This window comes from Mercenaria mercenaria, chromosome 1, assembly GCF_021730395.1.
Source record: "Mercenaria mercenaria strain notata chromosome 1, MADL_Memer_1, whole genome shotgun sequence".
In the NCBI taxonomy this organism is placed as follows: Eukaryota; Metazoa; Mollusca; class Bivalvia; order Venerida; family Veneridae; genus Mercenaria; species Mercenaria mercenaria.
Window position 1 is genome coordinate 73,187,507 of NC_069361.1, and position 27,915 is coordinate 73,215,421.

The 27,915-nt window shown below is 33.4% G+C and overlaps 1 protein-coding gene across 1 annotated transcript; it reads left to right on the forward strand.

Annotated features, from left to right (window-relative positions):
- Window positions 1-107: 107 nt before the first annotated feature.
- Window positions 108-27,915, forward strand: LOC123534233 (homeobox protein six1-like). The gene is made up of 2 exons (XM_045316384.2): window positions 108-1,009; window positions 25,915-27,915. The coding sequence occupies exons 1-2, from the start codon at window positions 231-233 to the stop codon at window positions 26,162-26,164; spliced, it is 1,029 nt and encodes a 342-aa protein (XP_045172319.1). The 5' UTR covers window positions 108-230; the 3' UTR covers window positions 26,165-27,915.

The window sequence follows — 27,915 nt, forward strand, 5'->3', positions numbered from 1 at the left end:
CCACTATCTTAAAAGATCGCTCCGCCTACTTTCTATTGATTCGTACGGCCTTTAATAGGCTCGCGTCCAATAGCAGCCACCATATTGCTGTGTGATCATTTATATAGTAAACATTATCTATTAAGCTTCACTGAGTTCATAGCAGTAGCATAAATTTTATATATATTTTGGGGTAGAATTTAAGCTCATGTCTCAAAATTCGTCATCTTTCAAATAGTTTTTGTGTAAATATGGAGTTAAATTCGAGTGGCATGGATACGCGAGTGCACCCAAACTCCCCGGTATGTAATGGGAGCACGTTACCCCCTACAGGTGGGGATCTAGTGACTTTAGGAGCCCCGAATGACACAATGAATGGTGACACAACAGCGGGCTCAGGGGGTGATAGTAGCCAGTGTTCTGACTCTTCACCTTCGCCAAACGGTTCAAACCAAGACATTCCGAATGGAAAGAATTTGACTTTTTCTCCGGAACAAGTTGCATGTGTTTGTGAAGCTCTTCAACAAAAAGGCGACATTGACAGACTTGCGCGTTTCCTCTGGTCATTACCTCCGAGTGAGCTCTTGCGCGGAAGCGAGGCTGTTCTGAAAGCGCGAGCAACTGTTGCTTTTCATAGAGGAAGTTATCGAGAACTTTACGCGATTTTAGAAAGTCACACGTTCGATGCATCAAATCATGCATTCTTACAGAACTTGTGGTATAAGGCCCACTATATGGAAGCTCAGAAAATTCGTGGGCGACCGTTAGGTGCCGTAGACAAATATAGACTTCGTAGAAAATACCCCTTGCCAAAAACTATATGGGATGGTGAAGAAACCGTGTATTGTTTTAAAGAAAAGTCGCGCCAGGCTTTAAAAGACTGTTATAAGGCAAATAGATACCCGACCCCGGATGAGAAAAGAAATCTGGCCAAAAAGACGGGACTTACACTAACCCAGGTCAGCAACTGGTTCAAAAACAGGCGACAGCGCGACAGAACACCTACCCAACAACATGGCTTCGTCAACAGGTAATTAGAAAACTTTTATATTTCCATTTTTACATGGCTTTAATTCATTCTGTTAATGACTTTTTTATGCTGATGCATTTTTTTTCCATTCTTTGTTATATTAACGTAAATCTAGTACAAACTTTATTACATTCTTGATTGTTATGTTTTATATTTATCGTAGTTTGTACACCAAGGGACATATCAAATTATTAAACATGCTATTAAATTTATAGGAAGATAGCTGTTTCATAGACGATTAAATTCAATCATTTTAGCTTAATGCACACATTATTTTAGAACGCCTAATCATTGCTGAAACAAAAATGTGCAAAAGCTCGTTTTTCCGCTTTATACATGTGTGAAATGTTTTGTCCGATTTTTTAGCTTTAAGTGTGTGCGTTTTTCATTGCCTTGCTATAATAAAGTCGAGTCTGTGTAAATACAGCATTTCCCAAATAAACGTTTTTAAAATGGAAACATCGACGCTCAATAACTACTTTTAATAGTTCCTTTTAAATGAAGTATGAAAATTGAAGTGTATAATGAGTGGGGAATACGGAGCATCTTCACAATGTCATATTTCACAAGGATCTTCAAAACACAATTGACTGCCGAGATTATAAAACGCAATAGGAAATTAGCAAAAAAAGAAATCATCATTTAATCTGTGTAGAAATATTTGCATTTCTAATATTGATTGAATATAAACGTACATGTACGTAATTATAGCTAAATGGGAAAAAGCCACACATGGTCTAATTTCTGCTTAAAGAGTGAACCCTGATTTGTTCTCGAATGTAAACCTTCGTGTTTCTTGTAAGGGTGAACCCATCTTTTCTTTTTAATTCAATTTTGAATAGCAAATAGTGGAAATGCCGAAATTCTGAAAATAAATTTCAATTTACTGTTTTACACATTGATTTAAACATATTTTATTCTTTCCTTTTTGTGACAACATATACAATGTACATATACAGAAAATATACAAAACATTCTAAGAAAGGTAAAAGGGTTGGACCACAAGTTCATATAACATTAGTAGTTCGATCCGTCCCCGAAGGTATATTTAAAGGAAAATGTTATATTATAGATTGCATTGTATTCTTATGAAAAATGACAAAATGTAATTGGAAGAGAACAAAGTTAAGCGAAATGAATAACAACAATGTTGGAGAAGAAGTAGAATGACTAACTGTAGAAATTAAAAGAAAGCTAGATAGATGGTAATATAAGAAGAGAGAGAGTCCAGAGTCTTCCAAGGGTCGTAACTTGATGTGTGGGGTACAACTGCGTTAAGTTTATATACTAAAGTAATACGGCAGCAATCAGATATCTAGTTTTACACATATTATGCTGATAAAAATATATAAGGAAACATGTATCAGTAGAATATAGAATGTACAGTACAATGTAAGTAATTAAAAAAATACGAAAAATACTAAGTGCGCATAAATATAAAACAAGTTTTCAAGTTTTTATAATTTCTTATTATGATTAATAGGTTCGTCTTAAGTTCTGAATAGTCCTTTTGGTGAAAAAAATGACCAATTAATAAACCACTCACAAAAGATTTCTTAAATAAATTCAACAGGTGGTTCTAAAATTACGTTGAAACAGACTTCCTGGAACGGATACTGTGTATGTAGGTTCAGGCGCAATAAACAGCACAATAAAAGCGGTTGTCAACAATTTTTATATGAATCACGTAAAATATGGAAAATTACGACGGAAAAATTGAAAACTAACATCCTCAATGAAAATTCTTCCGACATGTTTTGTTATTTTATGCTTTAATTCTTCAGTTAAGTTACTCCATTGATATATTGTATTTTATATCGTATTTAGAGGATATTAATAAAAAAAACGCCTTAAAATATGGAAATATTTTGCCAAAGAAAGTCCTAATTTTTTCAAGAAAAGATATCATTTCCTTTCCTGGCTTTCGTTTACGTTTTATTTGTTTACAAAAGATGTCATTAATGTCATATTTTGAAAGACAACACGTTTTTTACGTCCATATCTGGAAATTATATCAAATCTGGGAGTGAATTTGTAATTACTCGAGACTGAGGTTTTCTTGTCCAAAAGATAGCATAATTAGAATATCTGGTCACATATCTTCAGAAATAATAATTAAATTATCCATAATAGGGTCACCCTTTTGTTAGGGCTGCGACAAGATTTCAACTTGTTTAAGTATAGAGTGTCTTCCCGATTATTCAAGCAGATTCCTTAGCCCAGCTTTAATGGTCCGTTTTATATCAAAATAGCAGTTTTAACAGCCATAAAGAATAATATTGACAATGCCGTCATGGTATGCGAGTTTTATGCGATTTTCATCAAATGTTGGGGGGTTTCTATATTGTTGTTTGATAGCGGAACATGTTTTTAAATGAATTTTAAATTATTTCTAAAGGTAATAAAATAATAAAATTGGTTGTGATAAGTATTGAAGTTTATTACTAGAGAATAGGAGGGTGGGTTAGATGTTTTATTGCAACATTTCTAGTTATTGCAACGGTCATAAAAATAAACGCGAATTTAATGGACAGTAACATCCCTTTTAAAACTAATAATTTTTATTCAAGAAAAAATCAATTAATAATGTGAAATTTTACTGCTCAAATATTGAAAAATGTACATGTATACACATTCTGACAAAAAATAAACATTTTATATGATAATAATTTCTACATTTTAAAAATTACATTCCCATGCTTTTTTGCATGCTCATGGTTGACATTATATTTATCTTATTTAATAATGTTAGAGCAAAAGGACTACATCCTTTCTTATTATAGGTATTTTATATAATTAATGTATAGTTAAGTCATTCATTATTATATCATAAAAGACAGCCGACATAAAAATTAAAATCTCCTAAAAGACTTGAGAGCTCATACTTAATATACCATTTAAGTCATATTTTGATATTAATTATTGCGTAAAAACATATGCTTGATTTGCGGTATGATTGATTCATCTTTACAAAATCAGCTAAAAAACTTGAAAAGCCATGTTTTCTATAATTCATATTCATATTTATAAACTTAATTCATCCTAAAATTCCAATGCTTGTATAAAGAAACCATCATGTATCCCACTTATAAATCTTTTTACTAAATAAATTCATCTTAAGATATCAGATGTTGCGTAGGAACCCATGTTAGATATTTCCTACACTTCATAGTCATCTTTAAATAGCAGTAATGGAGTAGGAACTCATGTTAGATATTTTCTATAATACATATTCATCTTTTAAAAACAATTGTTGCGTAGGAACCAATGTCAAATATTATTTTCTAGAATTCATATTCATCTGTAAATAACATTTGTTGCGTAAGAACACGTGCTAGATATATTCTATAGTTCTTATTCATCTTAAGATAGCAATTGTTGCGTAACAAACTGTTACATAACTATGCTCTATATGTCACATTTAAAACTGTTAAATATTTAATAAAGCAGTTGTTGCATTATTATATATTATATATAAACTTAGGACTTTATTCAAACAGATCTGGGCAGATTTGTTTTGCAGAGTCTAGTTTTATCAAACAGTATAGTATAAAAACACAGCTTACATTGTCATAATTCATACTATCTCAAAGAACATCAAAAGATTTTGGCTATTGTCATTTCTTCACATTCACAAGTATACATAACAGATACACGTTCGCACATATCATATGTACAAATGTGTACAGAAAACATATACATAGTCTACATAGAAAATACACATGCACATAGAGAAACAGAGAAAGACAAACTTGCTATAGTTCTTGATATGGTCATATTTGTTTAGGATTGAAATCAAATGAAAAAGCATGTTCAAAATTGAACATGCGGTAATAATTTCTGGTTATGGACATTATTGGTTCTTGGGCGTTCTAAACAGACAAAACTCAATATATGAGCCGCGCCATGAGAAAACTAACATAGTGCATTTGCGACCAGCATGGATCCAGACCAGCCTGCGCATCCGCGCAGTCTGGTCAGGATCCATGCTGTTTGCTTTCAAAGCCTATTGCAATTAGAGAAGTCGTTAGCGAACAGTATGGATCCTGACCAGACTGCGCGGATGCGCAGGCTGGTCTGGATCCATGCTGGTCGCAAATGCACTATGTTGGTTTTTTCATAGTGCGGCACATATTCTGTGTAACCTGAGTACAGTAGATGTCGACAGAAATTTCTTCGTAAATATTTTAACAAATCTACCTGAATAACCTGTCTGATTTTTGCAGACAGACACGAATTTAATTTGCAATATCTAAAACTCAGTAAGAGCAATTAATGGTCTTTGGCATATCTATATTTATTTCAAAAAGATGTCGTCTGCAAACGAGCTTTCTCGAAATTGCAAATCATTTAATTTCATACGTTGAACGTATGCAATAAAGATACGTTTTTAGTAATAAAGACATCTCACAGATGACAAAAAGCTAGTCTGCATAGCAACGAGGTGAAATTTTACAACAATATTTGCAATAACAGCACACATTTTGTACTTTAACATAATGACTGTGTAGATGTATTCTTACTATTTCCTTGAAAGACAAAATATGACGATAGGCCGAGACGATAAAAGTACACGGAAATTTAATTGTCTCCTTGATAGCAGTTCTCCCTTTATGTTTGAACAATTTTAGAAATAGATTATTTGCCGCTGTTAGGTATTCTAAAATGTATTCTATATTAAGGAAGTGAGATTATATATATATATAGTTATATATACGATATATAAGTACGAACTTTTCAACAGGTAGCATACGTTCAGCTTCTTTAAAAAATCAGAAAGTGTTCTAAATCCAAAGTAATAAAGAGCTATTTCCCATTAGTCATTTCTTCAACTGCAATGACCCAACATTCGAAACATTGATTTCTTACATAATAAAAATTATCATGTTTTCACTCATAAAAACTTGCAATTTAACTCATAAAAAGTGGTGGTGTTTTTTTTTTGCCTTTGTTGCTCCCCTATTATACCAACATCATTCATGCTCAGTCTATTTGCAGCATTTTCTCCGTAATGCTAATTTTAGCATAAAAACGAGGCCGAAAAATTTAAGACTTCCACATTTAATAAAAGAACAACAATTATAAGTAATTTTACATCACCAAATATGAAGTGGTTACACTATAAATACATGGTGTTTTCTATGTGCACCATTTCCTTATCGTAATCAGCACTTCGTTTGATAATTTGCTAATAGTCCTAGAAATGTGGCAATTATAAGTCATCTAAAGGCTGAAGTAGGGCCAATTTCCGTTGCTAAAAGTCAAGTACCAACTCCTTATGCTGGTGAACGCCCAAACCGCACTCGCGCCTTCAAGTCATACCAGCAGCCACTATGTCAAGCGCTCACATTATTTTATCAAGCATTGTCTATCAATTTAATTTCAATTAGAGCATTTTTCTTCGGTCAGTAATTATGACGAAGAACATAAATTGAGCCGTGCCATGAGAAAACCAACATAGTGGGTTTGCGACCAGCATGGATCCAGACCAGCCTGCGCATCCGCGCAGTCTGGTCAGGATCCATGCTGTTCGCTTTCAGAGCCTATAGCAATTAGAGAAACTGTTAGCGAACAGCATGGATCCTGACCAGACTGCGCGGATGCGCAGGCTGGTCTGGATCCATGCTGGTCGCAAACCCACTATGTTGGTTTTCTCATGGCACGGCTCAATTAAGCCTCTTCGTGTCTGATACTGCATAGACAGTTGACTTGAACGTGAACGTAGTCCGTACCTGTGCCCCTTTGACTGAGACAACGGCAATTTCTGCTGGAAACTGTCAAACAGTTCTAAGCATTACGTTCTAATGATACAAACACAATACACAGTTTTATTCAGCATAACACATATGCTTGCAGCCATTACAAAGAGACTGATGTTTTAAAACACTTATTGACCTTCAATGATGACGTCATGATATTTTATTTTGACGTCAAAACAAGGTGACGTCTCACACAATTGACTCGGAAAAAAAAGACCAACTGTTGCAAATGTTTGCATTTGCTTTATCTGTATGTAATAAGCATATTTGTAAGATGTTAGATTTAATAATAAAACAATTGTTGCGTTTTAGATTTGGTGTGTATAAGGATTCATCAACCTCACTTAAGATGATGATGATACATAATTATCAAAGGCATAACTAAGGGACGTGATTTAATTAAACTTTTATACCTGTAATAACTAATTTAAGATGTATAGACATGTTTTTCTGTTTCTACTTATTTCTTAATGTTCGTGTAAAGCTTAACGATTCTTCTTGCAACTTCGGAATAATTTTGGAAATTGCTTAGAATACAAAAAAAGAGATGAATAGAAATTGAATTTAATCAGGAACAAGTATTCAAATGTTAATACATAAATGGCTTTAATATCATATAATGTATGCGTTATTTACATTTTTAAAATGGTTTAATATTAGATTTACATTTTAATACGGTTTGAATTAGTATTATCTTTTAAATCTTAATTTATGGTTAAATTTCTTGAATCAATATTTCCGTGCCGCAAAGAATATAGTTTCATCGCGTACCTTATTAGGAGAGCAAACAGTTTATGATCGTAGAAGGACACAAATGCCTTTTCACAATCTACCTGGTTTATAAAAATGACATTCAAACCAATTTGTGCAGCTTTTCGACAATATTTCATCGAGCGATCTACTCCATTGACAAATTCACACACACTGATCATTCAAACAGCGGCGCTAACAGTTTCCTTAAGAAAAATGTCTTTCGGCCCAATATTCCATCACAATACAAAGTTGGATGTGGTGAAGAGAATCACTGAGACACGCTACTGCGAAAATTACACGCTTTTTACCCGAATGCATGTAATTGACTTCGCCTCATTAATTGTATTCAACAAGTAAAATAAATTTAGGACAATTTTCCAACCATCTGATTAACCTTAGATGACATCTTCGCTTTTACCGAGTCCTTCAGTAAGGACATGACCTCCGCTTGCGGCAATGTTGGAAGTTTCTGTCTTCAAGACAAGAAATTAAAGCTTGAAATCAAACTTTGATTAACGGAAGCTTTGAACTACTCTCCCACTACTAGACTACCTGGTTAACTTTCATTTCCGTCAAATTATCTACGAAGGTGCATGTTTTCCGTGTGACCTTTGTCAATTAAACTTAATTTTTTGTCTTGATTGGAAAGTCTGGTTAATTTTCCCACCAGTGGAGTATCTTCGATTTTGTTTTCCATCATGTCTTCTCTTTGTCGCTGCTTCATGCTATGAACCTGTGAGGTTAATGTACCAGTGGATGTTAGGCTTCCATAGAAAAAAAATTGCACTAGTTCAAGTTTACAGTATAGTAGTCAGTGACTACGTTTATGTGATCGATACTGACTTATTTAAATTAACTGTATCATTTATTAGTATTTAATTGTATAACAAAAATGATCTTATTTTGCCGTATGTACTAATTCTAAACGGAGCAGGTTTGAGGACAAACTACTTCTTCACGTGCTCTTTGACAAAATCATTTTAACATTGGAACAATAAGCCACAATTTGCTTTCCCTAGTAATAGAGTCAGTCGCATTATGAATGTCTACCTCAGTTCCAGTAGTCAACATACGGTCGTTTGTTGTTACTAATATTACTGATCGCTGTTTGTCTGCGGGTCGTCTTGTTTTGTCAGGTTCTTTGTGGTAATATTCGCAGATTCAGCGTCCTTTGCCATCACTCTCGGTCTACGGGTTGTCTTGTTTTGTCAGGTTCTTATATTAGTGTTGTATTCGTAGATCTAGTGTCCTTTTTCGTCATTGTAGATCCGTTGGTTGTCTTGTTCTGGCAGATTCCCAGTGGTAGTGTTCGTCTTTTTTGTCATACTTGCACACTCTGTATTGTATTAGAGGATGAATGTACTATGGAGCGCATCATAGTATCCTTGGTGGATATATTACTGTGTTGAAGCGTTAATACTTTCAACAGATGTAATTTTATTGGGAGTTGAAAAGTAACATCAATTTTTTACGTTATATCTAAATTAGTGGCCATAACGAGTTAATGCTAGTGTTCATGTCTGATTAAATTCTAATTTCCTTCATATTACAATTTAATAGAATATTATGTTTTAACAAGTGATATTACAGATGGTATAGAATGTATTCTTCCTGATTAATAGCCTATTACAAATGTTTTTCTTCCTGATTGACAGCCTTTAACAAATATTAATTTGATGTAAACTAAATCATACTAGCCAAAGTAGAAGTAACACCAGTGTTGCGTTTTTGAGTTCCTTAATGATATTGCATTGTCTTTAAAGTTGAAAAGATTAAGCTTTAGTAAGTGAAATATGTTCATCACCTAAGTTATAATATTATGTTGTAAAACTAGGTGCGGAAAAGTGTCACGTATATCATTCTCCTTTGTCTTTCAATTAATTGGAGACCATCAGTTTAGTTTGACCTCAAACAGAATAAATGAAAATATCCTTGAAATGCACCTAGAACCCAATCATTGGAGCACAGCATGTCTTGTTTGATGTAAATTTCTGTAAAGTACTAATAATTACTAGGATTGCCTTTGACATGGTCAGGATTGCACATCATCTATGAGAGTAGCTGGTGGACAAACCATAATGGCATTATTTAGTGACATATATACACATATGTTTTTAATGTGCCATAACAAAAATGAAAACTCCTTAAATGAAATAAAAATGTCAGGGTCAAGTTATTCAAATTTTAAGCCAACCAGATGTTAACCAGCCCTGCCTCCCACAGTTCAAGGGACCAATTAATGAAATACCCACCAGTTTTATATTAAACAGAAAATTTGCAGAACATGTCTAAATATCTAAGCAGAATTATTTCTAAGGATGAAATAGTAAACTTTTTATTATCATGTCCTTTCTAAGTATTTGTGTTTGTATCTGCGTTTTGGTATTTAATCCTTAAATGTGTGCTGGACGTTATATATTGTTGTCAAAAAGAAGTCAGAATCAGAATCATTTTATTTCATTAATTTCACATTATATGAATACAAATGGGATAGATATGAGCAGCCTACATAGAGAAAAACAGAAGGCAGTCAAAGCGAAAGCTCTGTCGAGGTTATGTGTAAAATAATAAGTAGGTTAGGTTCATGATTTTACAACTTTTCTAGGTAAGAATATTGCTGTAATTTACCACTTTATTTTCAAAGGAGAGTCGTAGTTTCATATTTGTCTATATTTTCGGTCTTCTTTTCTGTTACTTATATGTCCAAACGTGTTCAAGTAGCACATAACTCAAACAAAGGTTAATTTGAAATTAATTACATATAGTAAAACAAAATCAATGAGATTGATTTTTTTTGTAACTATTATCCTTTCCCATTGTGACATTGTATTCTTCGAACACTTCATAATTATAAATAATTATAATCAAAATTCTGTTGGAAAAAAAAAAAACTATTGTCAATCAAATTTCTTGTGTCCTTTGATTACACATATTTGAAAATACACCAGTCTACATGTCTTTATGAATGAAAATGTCGTTTTTAATATGCCCTAGATTCTTACTTTGCAGCCCAGCATGTTTTGTTTGATGTAAATTTCATAAAGACGTGTGGAATTATGAATTCTATTATCTTAGATATTACTTTTCTGTAAACAAATTACTGTCTATGACCAGGTCAGGGACGTTCTTTCAGTATCACAGATAGGCAATGCCATCAGATAGAACAATGTCCATAAATTGATGACAGAAATACAAATGCTTTTGTAAATGCCATAATATTTAAATATTTACGATTCTTTAAACGGAATTGAAATGTCACATTTGTGTTCTTCAAATTTTTAATCATTTGCATTCTTTTAGAATTAGTCACTGTTTTGCCATTCCCGTTCGAAAATTCTTTGAGTGTCTCGTAAAGTTCTTTTCAAAATATGGCAGAACTTTTAATTTAAACATTAATTGCTTAAACAAATGAGCAAACGGCACACATACAAACTGATAATGCGTCTTTTGAACGTTTAAATCTTGCCAATCAGTCTTTATCATTGTCATTCTTATTTTTTTGATTAAATGAAATATTCACCGGTATAGTTTCATTGATTTGTATGAAGTATTTGTCATTCTATATGAATTGGTTGATCTATGAAATGAAATTTTAGACACGTCTCGACGCCAAATCAAGATTTTAAAATATCAAGCATAGACAGTTTTCGAATCTTCTGATGCGATCTAACTTCGAATTAATTAATTATACAATGGCGTACACGTTGCATCAAATAAATTAATGTCACATATGCTGTTACTAAGATCCAATAAAGGTAACGCTTCCGACAGGTAAATTTACGGCGCGTGATAACGTCATATCTAAGGGTTGTACCCAAATAATAAATTGGTAGATTTTGGTAATCTGCTGTTCCTTTATTTCGTTTTTTTTTTGTTCTTTTTTTAAAAGAAGGTGTGTATAGATATTAAAGGGTTAGTACCTTGTCATTTGTATTTGGAAGCAAGCAAGCAAGCAAATGCCTTCATTAAGCCAGCTGGATGGCTGCCTGCAAGGGTTGTAAATCCCACGTGGAGTAGCAGTGAGGGGCAATTGTTTTGTTTTAAATTCTGTCACAAAATAGATCAATCAAACGGGCTTTGAATTAAATTTTAGTCTAGGTTAAAGTATGTCCACAAAATAGTAATATACTGTTGGGAAAGCCTATGTCCACAAAATAGTAGTATACTGTTGGGAAAGCCATGTTTCGTCTTTGCTGGCAGCAGCCGCGCTGTCGAACAGATTTTATGACTGAAAATTTATGATTTATTTGTTATTAAGAATGCAAAACAAATACTATCTGATGTTGGGAGGTATATTATGTATGACAAATAGCAAGGCAACATTTTGCATTTATTGTTGAACGAGAAAAACGTGTTGTAAAATTACAACGTATAACAAAGCACTGCTATGACCAAACCCTTAAATTATACTGAGCAGTCAGTTCAGATAATGATTTAGTTCCTTTCTTTGATATAATCTTTTTGAAGATGTAAAGCATTTATCATGTTCAGTGCCACCATTACATCAAGATACGCATGCACAATACTGGCATATGTTACAGTATAAACAAGTTGCCAATAAACACCATGCGCCATGAGGCTTCTGTGAATAACTTATTCAAATAAACTGACTTAAGTACATAAATTCTATTATGAAAGTATTCTTTATTGTGGTGAGACTCAATGATATTTCATTGTTACGAACTTAAAATTTGAAAGAACGAAAGTAAAAACGTTTGCTAAGGCTTTGCTTGATTTTACGCGCTGATCTGATGGTTACAATATGCCGTTGCCATAAGATATTACTTGGTGTATAACTTTGTCCCTGAAACAAACTGTTACGTAGTAAAAAGATGTAAGACACAATTAGACTTCCTTTGATCATGATGCGGTTTTTTTATTTTATGGATGGCAGTCGGTGAAAATTTGAAGAAAAAAAATGTTCATGCAACGCTGTGTAGAAGTGTAGAAAATATTAATATTCTCTCATTTTCATGGGACAGCTAGTCTACTTGCATAATTTAAATGACAAATCTTATGTAAAATATTGTAATATATTTAGTAGATTCTTGATTTGTTTTTCAGTATATTAGTAAAGTTTTATTATGCTTACATTTATCAGTGATATGTCAACTTCTCAGTAATTTAAATGACTGAACATATTTTTCTCCTTGTTTCTACTACACTACACTTTCGCAGTTGGAATGAACTTTCGTTACACCCTCTACATGTATGTATGGCATCACCCAAAACATTTACAATAAAACAGGACTGAATCTTGTGATGCCAAGTTGAATTTTGTTGTATATTACCAAAGACTGTCTTTGTGCATTGTGACATATTGATTCCATGTCAGATATAATAATTATGATTCCATAGTTGATCTACGAATAAAGTACATTTGATGAAAATGATAAAGTCTAGGAAACTATTTATATTCTATAAATAAACTTCAGCATAATATCGAGTAAAAAAACTATAATTCAAATTTACATAGAGTAAGGAAACTATAATATGAAAGTTTACATCATAAATTGAATAAATTATGAAGCCATGTTTTGCATAAGGTGTTTTTTTTTACTTTTACGTTGTAACTATGTAAGTCAAATTATTCAGAACAGGTCTGTGAAGTTTTGTGCGAGTTTATAAATTTTGGAAATATTTCGTCTCTTAAAATATTGACTGTCGATTGCTTATTCCGAAGCGAATGTCAATAGCTTATTCAAACATCTTTTACAAACAAATGTTTTTATGCTCTTTGTCATAATTTCGTTTTCAACGTATTTACTTACACAATACCAGTTACGGAACTGGCATTTTTGTATTCCAGTTGTATCTTGTAATTATGTAAGTTCTACAACCACATGCAGTTAACATGAAATGTACATGTTTAATAACATAATTTTACAGATGCTATTACCTTGGCAAATATGTCAGACACACCCACTTTTTATAAACATACATGTATTGAGAAAGGGAAAAAAAAAGAAAACTGAGTTTATATAATGCCTTCTACGAATTGTGTTGTGGGTAGTCAATGAATATCTTGTACGAGGTAAAATGTAGACCGTCGCTTTTCTCTGTATTTCCGATGAAAAGGAAAGAACGTGTAAATTAGTAGGTAAAACACATTAACCCTTACCCTGCTAAATTTCTGCAATGGACCGGTCCATTATTCAGTTTGGGCAATACTATTTATTACTCGAAGGGGTGTTTACTGAAAGTGTACTGACTGAATAGCGAACAGTGCAGACCATGTTCAGACTGCACGGGTGTGCAGGCTGATCTTGGTTTGCACTGGTCGCAAAGGAAGAATCAATTGCCGCCAGCAGGTTAAAGGTTAAATGAACTAAATCCCGGGGTAAACATCTTCACATAATAGTGTGTGTGTGGATGCGGGTAAAAATTTGGAATAACAGTGAAAAGTGAATGAAAATACGGATGAGTTTGTGACATGAAATAGATTGAATGCTGCATTAATCTGTAAGATCTATGAAATAAAAAAGGTAAAATAATACAGACAAGCAGGTCATAAAATCGAAACACAAATAAGCGGAAGAAGATATGGGATTGCAAAACACATTTTTGATATTTCATTGTTTTGTGAGGATCAAAACTGATATGTTAAACCAATCTAAAATGCATTAACTAATTGATTCGTATTAGTCTGCAACGAATATGGGTTGAACAGGTACTGCTGGCAAAACGAAAAGATCACCACAATCGCACTTAATAAAAATACAGGGATTGCCAGAAGTGTATTATAGTGGGGGGAAAAAATAATATAGTATGCTCATATGTCTTATTAGAAAATAATACACTGTATCTGTGTAAACATAAAATAAACTATGTTCAAGTGTATAAACAGTACTGTGCGTTAGTCTTGAAATACCACTGGCTTATAAATGTAAAAATAAACATAGAATAAAAATATAATACCACTAAATAGTGGAAGTTTTCGTTAGCAATGGCTGTAACAAGATAGGGTATTAAATACGATGAAACGTTTGCATGCATAGCTTTAACAGCGTGCTAAAACACAATTTATTGCTCAGTCAATATTTACAAGAATATATAATAGCTTATGTATTTATCCAAGTTGAGGATGATGAGGGTCTTTTGGATTTAAATCTATATAGAAAGATATTTTTAGTGGAAGATGAGCATAACACATCTTTAATAAAATGATATATATATATTCCATTAAGCCAGATTTACTTTAATATATACGCTTATTAAATGGTTTGCCGGTGATAAGTCAATACTGTTTGCCTGAGGTCCGAAAGAACGAAAAGTAAGTGTTTTATTACATGACATCAAGAAATAAATTTCATATTGTTTTTTCTTCTTAACTATTTACTAAGTTTTAGTCCAGCAGCATATAGACGCGATTTATTTAGAAATCATGTACTATGTATGACACATAAGTCATGATGCAGACAGATAGCACTTCGTGCTTATATTTCTTTAAAGGCAAGATGAAAGTGGAATCTACAATAACGCCTCATCGGGATACGCAAAATTTGCATTTTAATTACCAACCATCAAAAACTGGGCTTCGGCTGATTTAAAACTGCCTCTGAAATTAAATAATGTTATTAGAGATTTTAATAAAACATTGCCCGAATAAAGCTTTTATATTCTAAAAAGGATCTGCTTTTTTCAGATATGTAAATTCAGTATAAACAAATTAAAGGAAAATTTAATAGTTTGTGCCTTTGTTCATGACTCAGAACTTGATGACTATGTCCAGTTCTTGGCGGAGCAGTTCGGACGTTAACCCTTAGCCTGCTGCAGGCGAATTTAACAGCCTTTGCAAACAGCTTGGAACCAGATCAGACGCCGATTAAAATCGGCGTCTGATCAGGTTCCAAGCTGTTTGCTACTCTGACAATATTTCTTCCAATTTTGGAGCAAATTGAATGAACTTTAAAATTTAAGCAGACGACATTCCCAGCAGACGACAGTTTATCTAGCATGCTAAAGGTTAATTTTAATTCATTTCACTGCGGAAAATACTGACAGAAAATATTACCTTAGTTGGTAACACAGAGAGAGGTTTGTAGGTTTACTCAGGTCTTCGTTTTCTACACGCTCTCATGTGAGTAGAGAAGAGTTTATCTTGATATCTCGGTGACGCTATTACTGCGTGCCACTATCTGGAAACAATGGGCGAGTGAGTTCGAAGACACTATCCAGGTGCTCCCCAAACGTCACAACTTTGACCCTTTAATGGACTCGTATAAACACCTCATAGATAACATAGATAATGAGAATTTTGATATATCTACTTCACGAGTATTTTATTCGGTGTATATAAAATGTAAATGGTGCTTTGTTGTTGTTAATATCTCCCGTATGTAGGAGACACATCTCTTAATTGTTATATACATGTTAAAAATGATGTATGCCAGCTGCTTTTGTCTTTTAATTTAGTATTTATTCACAAACATACATATTTTCGACAGCTATTTAAAATAACTGCAAATTGCGTATTACAAGAACAATAACCGGTTGAATGTTTTAATCTTGCTCAACAAAATTTGTTTTAAACATTCTTGAATTTTAAATGATTCTTCGAAAAAGTAATATACATGTAGCACTTTTTTGCACACTTTATACGGAAAACATGTCTTAACTGTGTCAGCATTTTTTTTTCTGTTGCGGGTTCGCAGCGGCCAGAGTAAATAAATGTCATTTTTGCGACGAAAGAAAATGCCATATTTCCTACTTAATTCGATAATTGATATATTAACTAATTTTGATATCTATCGTTTACATTAGTAAGTTATAGGTTAAAGATATAGTATGATCAGGTTTTATTTTGATGCAATGTCACTAAAATTACAATAGCTGCTACTATTAACCCTTATCGTGCTGGACACGGCTGATTCTGCCTTTGCGACCAGTGTAGATCATGATCAGCAGTATTTTTTTGGTAAACACCCCTTTTAACAGTCCAAATTGAAAGATGAATAAGTTCATTATAGAAATTTAGCAGGGTGAGGGTTTTAATGAAATCACATAATTGTGAATGTAGCAGAGCAATACAGAGTAGTTAGTTTATATATTTAACCGAGGAAGTTAATATCTCGTGTGAAAGATGAGTGTAGTATACATATAAAAGCTTATAACATGAACGGATTTTAATATGCATTTTATCCAATTGAGGATGTTTTGTGATTGTCATTTAAAACTTTAATATCGCCCTGTCAGTTTATCACTTTCTTATTTTTTTTATGAAAAAATATTAATTGTTCCCGTGTAATAATATGAACATTTTAGCCTTATTTCTAAACTACTAATCATTATTAATGACAATAACACTTTTATAAATGAGTAAAATTTATTGTACTTTCAATAATTTGTACAATGCATTCAATTTCATAATTTGCTTGAAAGGGTGTCCGTGGAATGCTTTTGTCCGCAGAACAAGTGTCTCATACATCATTTCCCTTCGCTGCAGTCATTATTTCAAAACAGCTATTTTTCATTATTTTAATCATTTACTGGTTATTGCCAGGATTTGAGATATCATGTTGGAAAATAATTGACAACCCGCTGTCTTCGTTATCGCAGTGGCCATACATTCATTCACCATTCCCAATGTGGCTCTTCATGTGAGAGAAAGGCATTCCCTGGGCGTAATTCATAAAATGGGGAAAAGATGTGCATAGAAAATACACTTCATTTTGTCATTTTCGCTCTGTCTATAAGGCGATAGCGATCATTCATGTTGTAAAATGTTTATGTTTTATTAAGAATATGAACAGCGTCTTCACGAATTCATTCTACATTGACTACCCCTGCCGTGGCATACGAATGACCTTTTGTTCTTTTGTCACTTCTTTTTAGGGATGATTTGTACGTCCTTGTAAACTTTGACATGCATTTTGTTCGGTATTTTAACGAGTAAAAAGGAAAGTGTCTCATTAAAATTGGTGAGATATTTGAACAAGTAATCATAAGTCACCGGCCAGGAATGCCCCCCTCCCACAGAGTGACTTTCCAACTCTTCTGATATCCTTTAAGTTAATTTACTTAAAGTAAGTGCTTGAATGACAATTATAATCTACTTAAATCGACTTCTTACAAGAAAACAAAGTTTGTTTAAATGTTAGCACACGCAGTTGTTTAATGACATTGTATGTACATAAAATTACATTCATCATGTCTCCGAATTGGATAATAAACCGTTTGTATTCAGAGCAAGCAGCAACAAGGCCTTAATCTTTATGCACTAAACCCGTGCACACTAATGGTATTGAACCTTCCAGAGCACCACACTCGAGCATAATGGGTGAAAAATCTTTGTAGCCCTAGTTAAATATCTAAAATAATCTTGTTTAGTTCGGCTGTATATTAAATGAATACAAATCAGCAAGACTTTACATTTATCTCCACACTACACCAGAACTGTCAAATTTGCAAAATAAAGTGTGTAGTGACACGATTATGAATAGTATGTGCATTGTCGAATATCAATCTCTATCTAAAGATTGCGCAGTTATAGGAGCGGGGCATTGACCGTTTTAGATGAGCAAGGCTTTTTAATATACTTTTCCTAGAATAATTATCTAAATTGACACATTCGGTATCTTACATCTGAACAAAACATAAAACTTTTGCAAACCCTAAATTTACTCCTGATATTCATAGTTACCAAGAGACATTGATACATTCTGTAAAAACAATGCTCATGGTTTATTTATATGTGGTATATAAAATCGTTTCGTTTGAGCATTATATTTATTTTTGCTCCTTTTTTTTTGCACATTCTAGACTTCTTTCAATCTTACATTTCCACACGTATGTAATAACTTCTAGCCTGGCTCCCTGACTGCATGGTTATATTTGTTTATAAATACTGCAAACATTTTATAAGTAATTTTTAAGCCGCTAAAATAGCACATATCTGACGGCTAAACCATACAGCCTTTTCACACGCAAGTAATAACTTCTGACAACTAAATTACATGGAGTACCTGTATATGACTATCTTATCAACTTATGTAAAAATCATCGTTTTGAAATACTAGGTCGTCCGCGTTGTTTGTTTCAGGGATCTCTATCGAAATTTATTTTTAAGAAAACTATGGCACATGTTCGCCTATGGTTTGTATGAGGAAATTGACAGATGAAACTAGAGCTGAACTTCAAGCCTTCTCAAAAATGCATCTAATAATCGCCACAATAAAAACCTATTTTAAGAATATTTCTTACAATGCAACCACGTGACTGACGTGCATTTTTGTTTATCTTTGTGAAATATCAAAACATGTCAATCGAGTGTTGTTTACTTTTGCTCTTTATAAAACTTCTTTACACATTCTCTGGTTCTTTGACGGTCGTATCTTTTTCGCACACAAGTGCTATTTTCGTACAACACGGCAACTTCTCACGAATATAATAGTTCCCTTGACGACAAGCTTCCTTCAAACTAATAAATACTGTAGATTGCATTTTACCATCTTTTTATTTGTAGATAAAGGACTTGATTTGATATATGAGAAGATGAATGTATATAAATGAGACGTTTTCCAAAGTATTAAAGGCTTCATAATGTAGCCATTTTAATTTTGTCAAAAAAAGATGTCTATCAGAATATCTTAGTGAATTTATTAACTATTCCAATCTACAGATCATTTCGAAGTCTAATCAGCATATCATTAAGTTCTTTAGAGAAAATTGTTCCGTAATTGATAAAGAAATGATAAAGGTATGCATGAATTTTTAATAACCGTTTTAAACGCATCTGATCTATATAAAGGATATGGCAATGCACAGGAGGGAAATGTATAGATCGTTGTGGATAACTCGACAAGTGTGTACTTAACAAAAAAAACTGAGACTGAAAAGGAGGAGGACCACCTCGTTTTATCATAAGACAGCAGATAATATTCAAATACAGCATTAGTATTACACTTTGTAAGACTCCGAAATGAAGTATCGTTCATCGTCAAAACATCATATCACATCTATAGCTATGGCTTACATACTTTTTCAGCGAAATATGTAAATAGATCTACATATCCGTATTTATTGAATAAAAAGACCGTCTTACCGAAGACACGATGTAAAATCATTATTGATGGTAGGTAGGGGTAATAAAATATTCTGAATAGTTTGTCAAGTCATCCCCCATTATTTTCTATAACCCAAAACGACATTGTCAAATTTTGTGGCACTTCGCTATGAATAATAAAACGTTACATAAAAAGTCGAACCTGTACATTTAAAATACATTCTAAATATACTTCCACCTCGTAAATGTTATTCACGTTATTGACAAAGGGGTTTTGAAGGAACATATATTTTATTCATTTTCAATATATAAACAGCCCAGTGTGACACTGTTGACAGCCAATGATAGGGAAATTAATAAACCCCGCCATTTAATACGCGTTAAAATGGTCCGGGACAAACATAATGTGTACATGTTCGAAAGCCCATGACGTGAAAATAAACGCTTATAAATGGTTGATCAGATATAGAACATATTCTGTGCAATTTGATACAGAAGCTAAATATCAGAAAAATCAGATAGGGTTTAAGGTATTGTTAGAGTAGAGATTTATCGATGAGAAGCCCAGATACCCGGGTGTATCTGAAGGTATTAATGGCCATCAACCCCGCCCAGTGTTCAGACATTGACACCAAAGCTGAATAGATACTTATCATCAGACTATCTACATTGTGTGTTACGTTTCTGATGGACCGTTAAATGAAAACTGCTTCACGGCTGTCATCAATATCGTTGCTGTGTGCAACAGTTTACTACAGTGGAACAGTACAGCGCAAGCTGTTTCACGAATTCATGAATGCAGGTAATTAATAACAAGTGTTAAAAGTTAATTTCTTCTCTTTTAACTTTTAGGGCTATTGAGTGGATGTCCGAATATGACGTCAAAATTACTTTTTTTAAAGTTTGCATGCTACTCTGAAATCACAGCTCAAAACGAAAATGGAAAAAATAATGTTGATCAAAAAATGAAAATGAGTAAATGTTCTCTTAAAATTATGAAACCTTATCCCTCCTTTTTTTTAGATATATTTGACAAATCGGGATATGACTCTTGTAATGATAAGCGCTCACTGAGTAGAGTCATGACAGTTGTGACTGACTTATTGTAAGAACGGTGCGTCGGTGGTTTTATCTAGAATCCGGAGGGACATAAGTTTTTTTTTCCTTCCTGACCTTCATCTGACCACATGCGACTTAAAAATACTCAGAACGAACATCAAACAAGTCTGCGCTGATAAAAATGCATGATCAATGGATTTGGCTTAACAACACTATTTTCGTTACTATATATAGCAGCACATGTTTTAAAATGAGGAAAATACGATCATAATTAAATATTGATATATGACAATAAAAAGCCATGCATCAGCGAATGGGGGTTTCACCTAGATATGTGCCCATGCAAAGCTGTTCTATTTTAAGCCTTCTCATATTTGCTGTTATCATATTTTTGTTATCAGTTCATCTTTACGTCCGTAAGATATTTCAAAATTTGCTTTAAGTGTTACATATTTTCAAAATTGAGACCAATAAGAAATGCGGAAAAGAACACCATGTTCACAGCACAGCTTGCCACTTTAAAACGTTAAGGAAACTGGACACTACCATCAAGACTTTTAATAGCTCAAAAGTTGACTGACGTAATACACTTCTTGCATGGACCGAATATTAGACTGGATGTAGCCAAATTAGTTATCCTTGTTAAATAGAGTAGTAATAGTAGTAGTAGTAGTAGTAGTAGTAGTAGTAACAATGATAATAATAATAATCATTATTATTATTAGTAGTAGTAGTAGTAGTATTAAGATCAACTCCCTAATTTACCAGACACGAGATTTAGTTTGTCGGTGAATGAGAAATTTGTTAGTGTCTAAGTTAAAAAAGTTTAACAATTAAGAAGTAATTAAGTTGGATTTTTTAAGTTACGAATGCTTACCATAGAATTTAATCTATTAGTATAAAATGGATTATTGCTTCTGGCAACTCACAATTTAATATCTGAAGTTAAACAGTCTGGCATAAAATGTATCAACTAGAATATGTTGTATTATTGCTTCTGACAACTCGGAATTAAACTCATGATGTTTTAACAGTATGTTGTGATATTGCTTCTGGCAACTCGGAATTCAATTCGTGAAGTTAAACAGTCTAGCATAGAAATGTAACAACTAGAATAAGTTGTATTATTGCTTCTGGCAACTCAGAATTTAACTCATGAAGTTAAACAGTTTAGCATAGACATGTAACGACTATAATAATTATATGTTGTAATATTGCTTCTGGCAACTTAGAATTAATTCGAGAAGTTATACAGTTTTGCATAGAAATGAATAAAACATTATTGCTTCTGGCAACTTAGAATTTAATTCGTTTAGAACCCTTTAGAAGTTAAGCAGTTTAGCATAAAATGTAGGTGTTGTAGTATGGTTGGATATGCATGTATCTATAATTCATGTTAAAACTTTTATAAATAAACATTTTAATAGCTCTCTCTCTCTAGAACATGAATAGACTAGCATTTTTGATGTATCATAGACATTATCAATGAAAATGAAAATTTAATTGTTAGACTTTTCAAATATAGTGTTCAATAATGGGCCTGGTTGGTGGTCTTTCTGATTGATTCCTGCTTTCATAAAAAATAAATAATTACTCATTAACATCAACTTGTACAAATTTTTTATTTACATTGATCATAAAATGAAGAATGGAGAGTTATAATTATCGATGAATTGAACTTGGCTGAATGTAAATACCGTAAAACTGTAGCTTTTAACTCTGACTTTGTGTGATGTAAGAACGGATAAAATGCAGGTTAATATTTTGTTTTGCTCTACTTGACAAAAAAAATGGTTAGATTTGAAATGTTGGAACTCATGAACTGTAAAACTTAATTGCTATTTATGTATCGCGAATTATTCTGTATGTTCTGTGGGTCAATATCACGGGGTGGTACAATTATCAAAAGTATGTAAGTACACTATAGCTCCTGAGTAAGTTTTCAGATTATACTAAACAAAATTTAACCTTGCACTTTTGGGGGAAAATGCTAATTCGCCTAGGTCCATTAATAATGTATCTTTGCACATAACAATATGCATATGAGGATGTTTAAATCAATATTAAAGATTTGGGGTTCTTCAGGTAAATTCAGATGTTGAATACCTTATAATGTCAACATATGTCACCTATTTTTTTAAAAATCTCAATTTTCTAGGCTAAAGAATTAACATACACGCAAATGCATAACGATATTTTTTATCGCCACGTTCTGTGTCAACGCAACATTGAATGTCAACGCAACATTGGACCATGTCTTTGCACAGATAAATTCAGGACCTACATGCTGGAACAATGCCTAATTTGGTCATATATGCTTTCAGGAGTTAACTAAAATATGCTTGTATCAAACTTATTTTGTTATAACAAATAGCTTTTTAAAAAAAATTAAGTTAGTTTGAATGTATTTGAAACGCTTATATGAGCCGTGCCATGAGAAAACCAACATAGTGGGTGTGCGACCAGCATGGATCCAGATCAGCCTGCGCATCCGCGCAGTCTGGTCAGGCTCCATGCTGTTCGCTTTTAAAGCCTATTGGAATTGGAGAAACTGTTAGCGAACAGCATGGATCCTGACCAGACTGCGCGGATGCGCAGGCTGGTCTGGATCCATGCTGGTCGCAAAGCCACTATGTTGGTTTTCTCATGGAACGGCTCATATATATCAGATTGGTGTATTTAACCTCTTTGAAAACATTAATAACTGAAGCTTTTTTGTTTAGAATGCACAAGACAATACTTGTAGCTTTTCTAAGTGTTTTAGTTTCTCTTACTTTGGCGTTCTGTGGGTATGGGACAGGGCAAACAAACTAAAATGATGTGCCAGTCAAAATAAAATATAGTAAGGAAACTTGCATAGGGCTACGAATATCAGAACTACGATTGTACGTTATCATTTTATACGCTTAAAGCGTTTTTCATTAGCCTATACTGGTCATCCTCAGATTATTTGAAATGCTACTTTTAAATGACTTTCATATTGATATATGCTACATTTGCACTACATCATAAATTGCATTTGACCAGTATGTATTGTTAAAAAGAACTTGTATTTTAGATTATTGATAATGTCCAATTCAAAATAATTTCTATGTTATTTTCTGTCAGTATTGTAACTGAGACGTCACCATGTTTTATACTGTTCTCGTGCTTGTAATATCTAAATGAAAACTAGGTCTATTATATAAATTTATAAATTATTCGGAACATGTGGATTTTTATCGTAGATCTGTGAATGTTTTGAATAATTAAATGAAAAATTAAGTGATGTGCAAATGAGATGTATCCGCATGTAAAGTGCTATTATTCTCATCATGAACTATAAGTTGGCTCTTGAGAGATATTCAGTTTCAAAGGGTAATATGTATGCATTAAATGTTCTAAGCACGTAGCATGTGAATATGAAACTGGCTGCACTTCTTGTGGCAAGGAAGCGGCATATTTTGTACCAAATATTACAGGTAGTCTTGAAGATATTCAAAGCACATCATCAATAAAATAGTTCAATTTGAGATACTACCATTAGATGCAGAAATAACTGTATCAAATAAATTTAACATGACTAAATATATCAAGAAACTGTGTTTCATTTTATACTGTGTTTAGCTATACATGTAGTAGGTATGCACTATTGTAAACATTACTCCCATTACTGTTATGCACATTAATATGTTAATTTACTAGTATGTTAACAAAGATACTTGGAAGTTATTATTGATATTTCCAATATTACTTTAACCTTTAGCCTACTGGCGGCAAGTGATTCTGCCTTTGCGACCAGTGCAGACCAAGATCAGCACCGTGCAGGCTGATCATGGTCTGCACTGTTCGCTATTAAGATTGTACATTTTCAGTGAACACTCCTTTGAATAATAAGCGGCACTAGATGGACAAGTCCATTTTAGAAATTTAGCAGGGTAAAGGTTAACAAACATTTTGCCTACGACCTATTCGGGCCGCTGCGAATTGCTCATCTTAATTGGTCTGTACAATGGTACCCTATCAAAATGCTGTTTTAGTAGAAAATATACCTTGTCTGAAAAAAAAGAGAGCGGCTTATCTGTTCCTAAATCAGACAAACGCATATCCATCTGGTGTTAAGAGCTAATATACAAACGTGATCACTGGCTTTGCAATTATTACACATCAAACTAGGTAATTGTTTTGCCATGACATCTCTCATTGTAATTATTAAAAAGACATCAAAAATTTAATCAACACATTGATTTATCGGGGATTCATGAAAGGGTAATTGTGAAAATATTTACATAAACCACACGGTAGCATACTTTCTGTGTAACAGATTGGTGTCCTCTTGGTGAGTGCCTGCATGCTATTAAAACACAAGTACAATATGGAAAAAGACATAAAAGTACTAGGAAATGTAAATGAACATCGTATTTTAAATACGGTTTCGCAGTTGTACAATATGCATTAGGACAGATTGTTTATTTTAATGTTAGTCTGATGGAAAACAATCGAAAATGCAAATAACCAGCGTATTTTAAGCCATCAAAACAGAAATCGCAACGCGTTTAAGATATTAAAGTCCTCAGAATGAGACAAAATGAAGTTAATCGACGAGATATCGACAATCATGTGGTCACAATAGCACAAAACCTTCACCATAACCAATAGAGGAAACACAGGATGCAATACAAAAGGAATATTAACATGCTAGAAATATAAGAGATCATAAATTCTACGAACAATATTACACGAAGCTAAAACAAAATTGAGCCGTGCCATGGGAAAACCAACAAAGTGGCTTTGCGACCAGCATGGATCCAGACCAGCCTGCGCATCCGCGCAGTCTGGTCAGGATCCATGCTGTTCGCTTTCAAAGTCTATTGCAATTAGAGAAACTGTTAGCGAACAGCATGGATCCTGACCAGACTGCGCGGATGCGCAGGCTGGTCTGGATCCATGCTGGTCTCAAACCCACTATGTTGGTTTTCTCATGGCACGGCTCAAATAATTAAAATACTGAAGAAATTTACCTCATACACCATAAGATTTGCTTATTAAACAGCAGAACAAAACAGAAATAACAGAAACATGAGCAGCAAATGAAACTTTGAAACTTTGTTAAAAAGGAACACCAATGTATATAAATTCCTGAAGTAAAGAACAGCGTTAAGATTCCTTAATATCACATTTCCATGTGGTATATATTTAGTAATATTACCTACGTTAGCAATACTGTATGAATGCATTCATTTGCCATAAGGTCATTAAAGAAACCTAAGGATTGTAATTAGAACATTAAGGTTACCGTATATGGCTGGATTTGACAATGATATTCAATTGTGTTCTGTATTATTTTCCAGGGAGATGATGGAAGAACAGTTCCAACAGACAATGCATCATCATCACCACCAGTCGTTCCCCCCAGCACCCACTATGATGTCCCATGGTCACCATGACTACAGGAATGATATTGACATGTCCGCGAAAATGATTGATGATATGAGAATGAACATGGGAATGCCAATGGTGAAAAGTGAACCCTTGCCCCCACATTACCCTTTTGCACAGCCTATGGACCATAGGATTCATTATTCTGTGCCTGCCGTATGAGATAAGTTTGATATGTGTCGTAATGGTGCATGAGCGATATGTGAACGTGATAGTGCCCTCAAAGTAACAACAGGAAATAATTTATTCGGCAGATAGTTGGCCAATTGTGGATATGACTGGACACTGTGATTAGCTGTTACATGGGGACACGCAATATAATAATTGTATCTTGAAGAATGAACAGTGAGCATATACGAGGAAAGGCGATTATAACATTGCTTGGAGGCCAGTCTTAGGTGTTTTTTCTTGAGCCATTTTAAACCTATTACATTCCGAGATTTGTTTGCAAGCTCAGATTTAAAATGTCGAAACATGGAACATTATATTGTGTAGGGTCAGCCACATTCTCCAAAATTATAAATGTATCAGGAATGACAAAACTTCTTCGGCAAATAAAAATCAAGGAAGAAATGATACGTCTATATGGAAATTCATGATGTACTTGTTCATACGTGGTATATGTTGTTAAAATATGTAGTATATGAGCTGTATTTGGATGTGTTTGATATTGGACAAAACAATGGCATGTTTAACCGAAATTTTTGGCACCATAAAATTCGCCATTTCAGTCAAAAAGTGGATAACTGTTTCTTTTTTTGTCAGCGCAGTTATCCACCTTTTTGCGCTGAGGTGACGTTAGTGTTTCGGGGCTTTGATAAAAACAAAAAACTTTATTACAATTTGTATCAAAGACCGTTCTCATTTTCTCTTTTAAGGGTATTGTGACAATTAACTTGCTGGGGTTGAGACATATATCAAATCTGTTGAATTTTCAAACTGGTTGCATCAGTTGTAAAGAAGAACCATTGTATCGTCTTCAGAGTTCTTTGTAATTTTGAAACACTCCTTATCTGTGTACTTTGGAAACTTGACTGGAATTTTATTGAGATTTTGGCCTTCTCTACATTAGCTTCGAAATTTAAAAAACTGAAAACGGATAGCAATATTATTAAACAATAAAACATAAATGTTGATATTGGATGTAAATAATTAAACGTAAATTAACAACATTTTCTTGATGGTTTTTAAGTGACGAAACTATCATAATTATGTACAACTGAAATATTCTTTATCTTTTAAAAGAGAGGAAACTATTATATGTACAATTGAAATGTTCTATATTTCAGTTGATGTTAATGATCACGCAACTGTTTTTGTTGTACATTCAGCTGTCAAATGATATAAGCCGCGCCATGGGAAAACCAACGTAGTGGCTTTGCGACCAGCATGGATCCAGACCAGCCTGCGCATCCGCGCAGTCTGGTCAGGATCCATGCTGTTCGCTAACAGTTTCTCTGATTGCAATAGGCCTTGTAAGCGAACAGCATGGATCCTGACCAGACTGCGCGGATGCGCAGGCTGGTCTGGATCCATGCTGGTCGCAAAGCCATTATGTTGGTTTTCTCATGACACAGCTCATATTGTATTTGATATATTTCTAGATACCATTCAAGACAATCAGGCGAATTAAATAAAGTGAAAATAGTACATTTTGCTACATTGAAACCACAACGTATTTTCTACAGTATGTACAGAAATGGCACGGATAGTGTTTTCTTTGCCGAAAGCACAATGTTTGATTTCATCCCTAACTACATAAGTAATATAATATTAAATGCAGGCGTACTGATTTCGCTTTATAAATTTCGCAAAAATTTAATCATTTGACATTGTTTGGTATTCTTACCAAGAAACAATATGTATACAATTTTGTTCAAGAACAATGAAATAAATGTCATGTTTGTTAAATA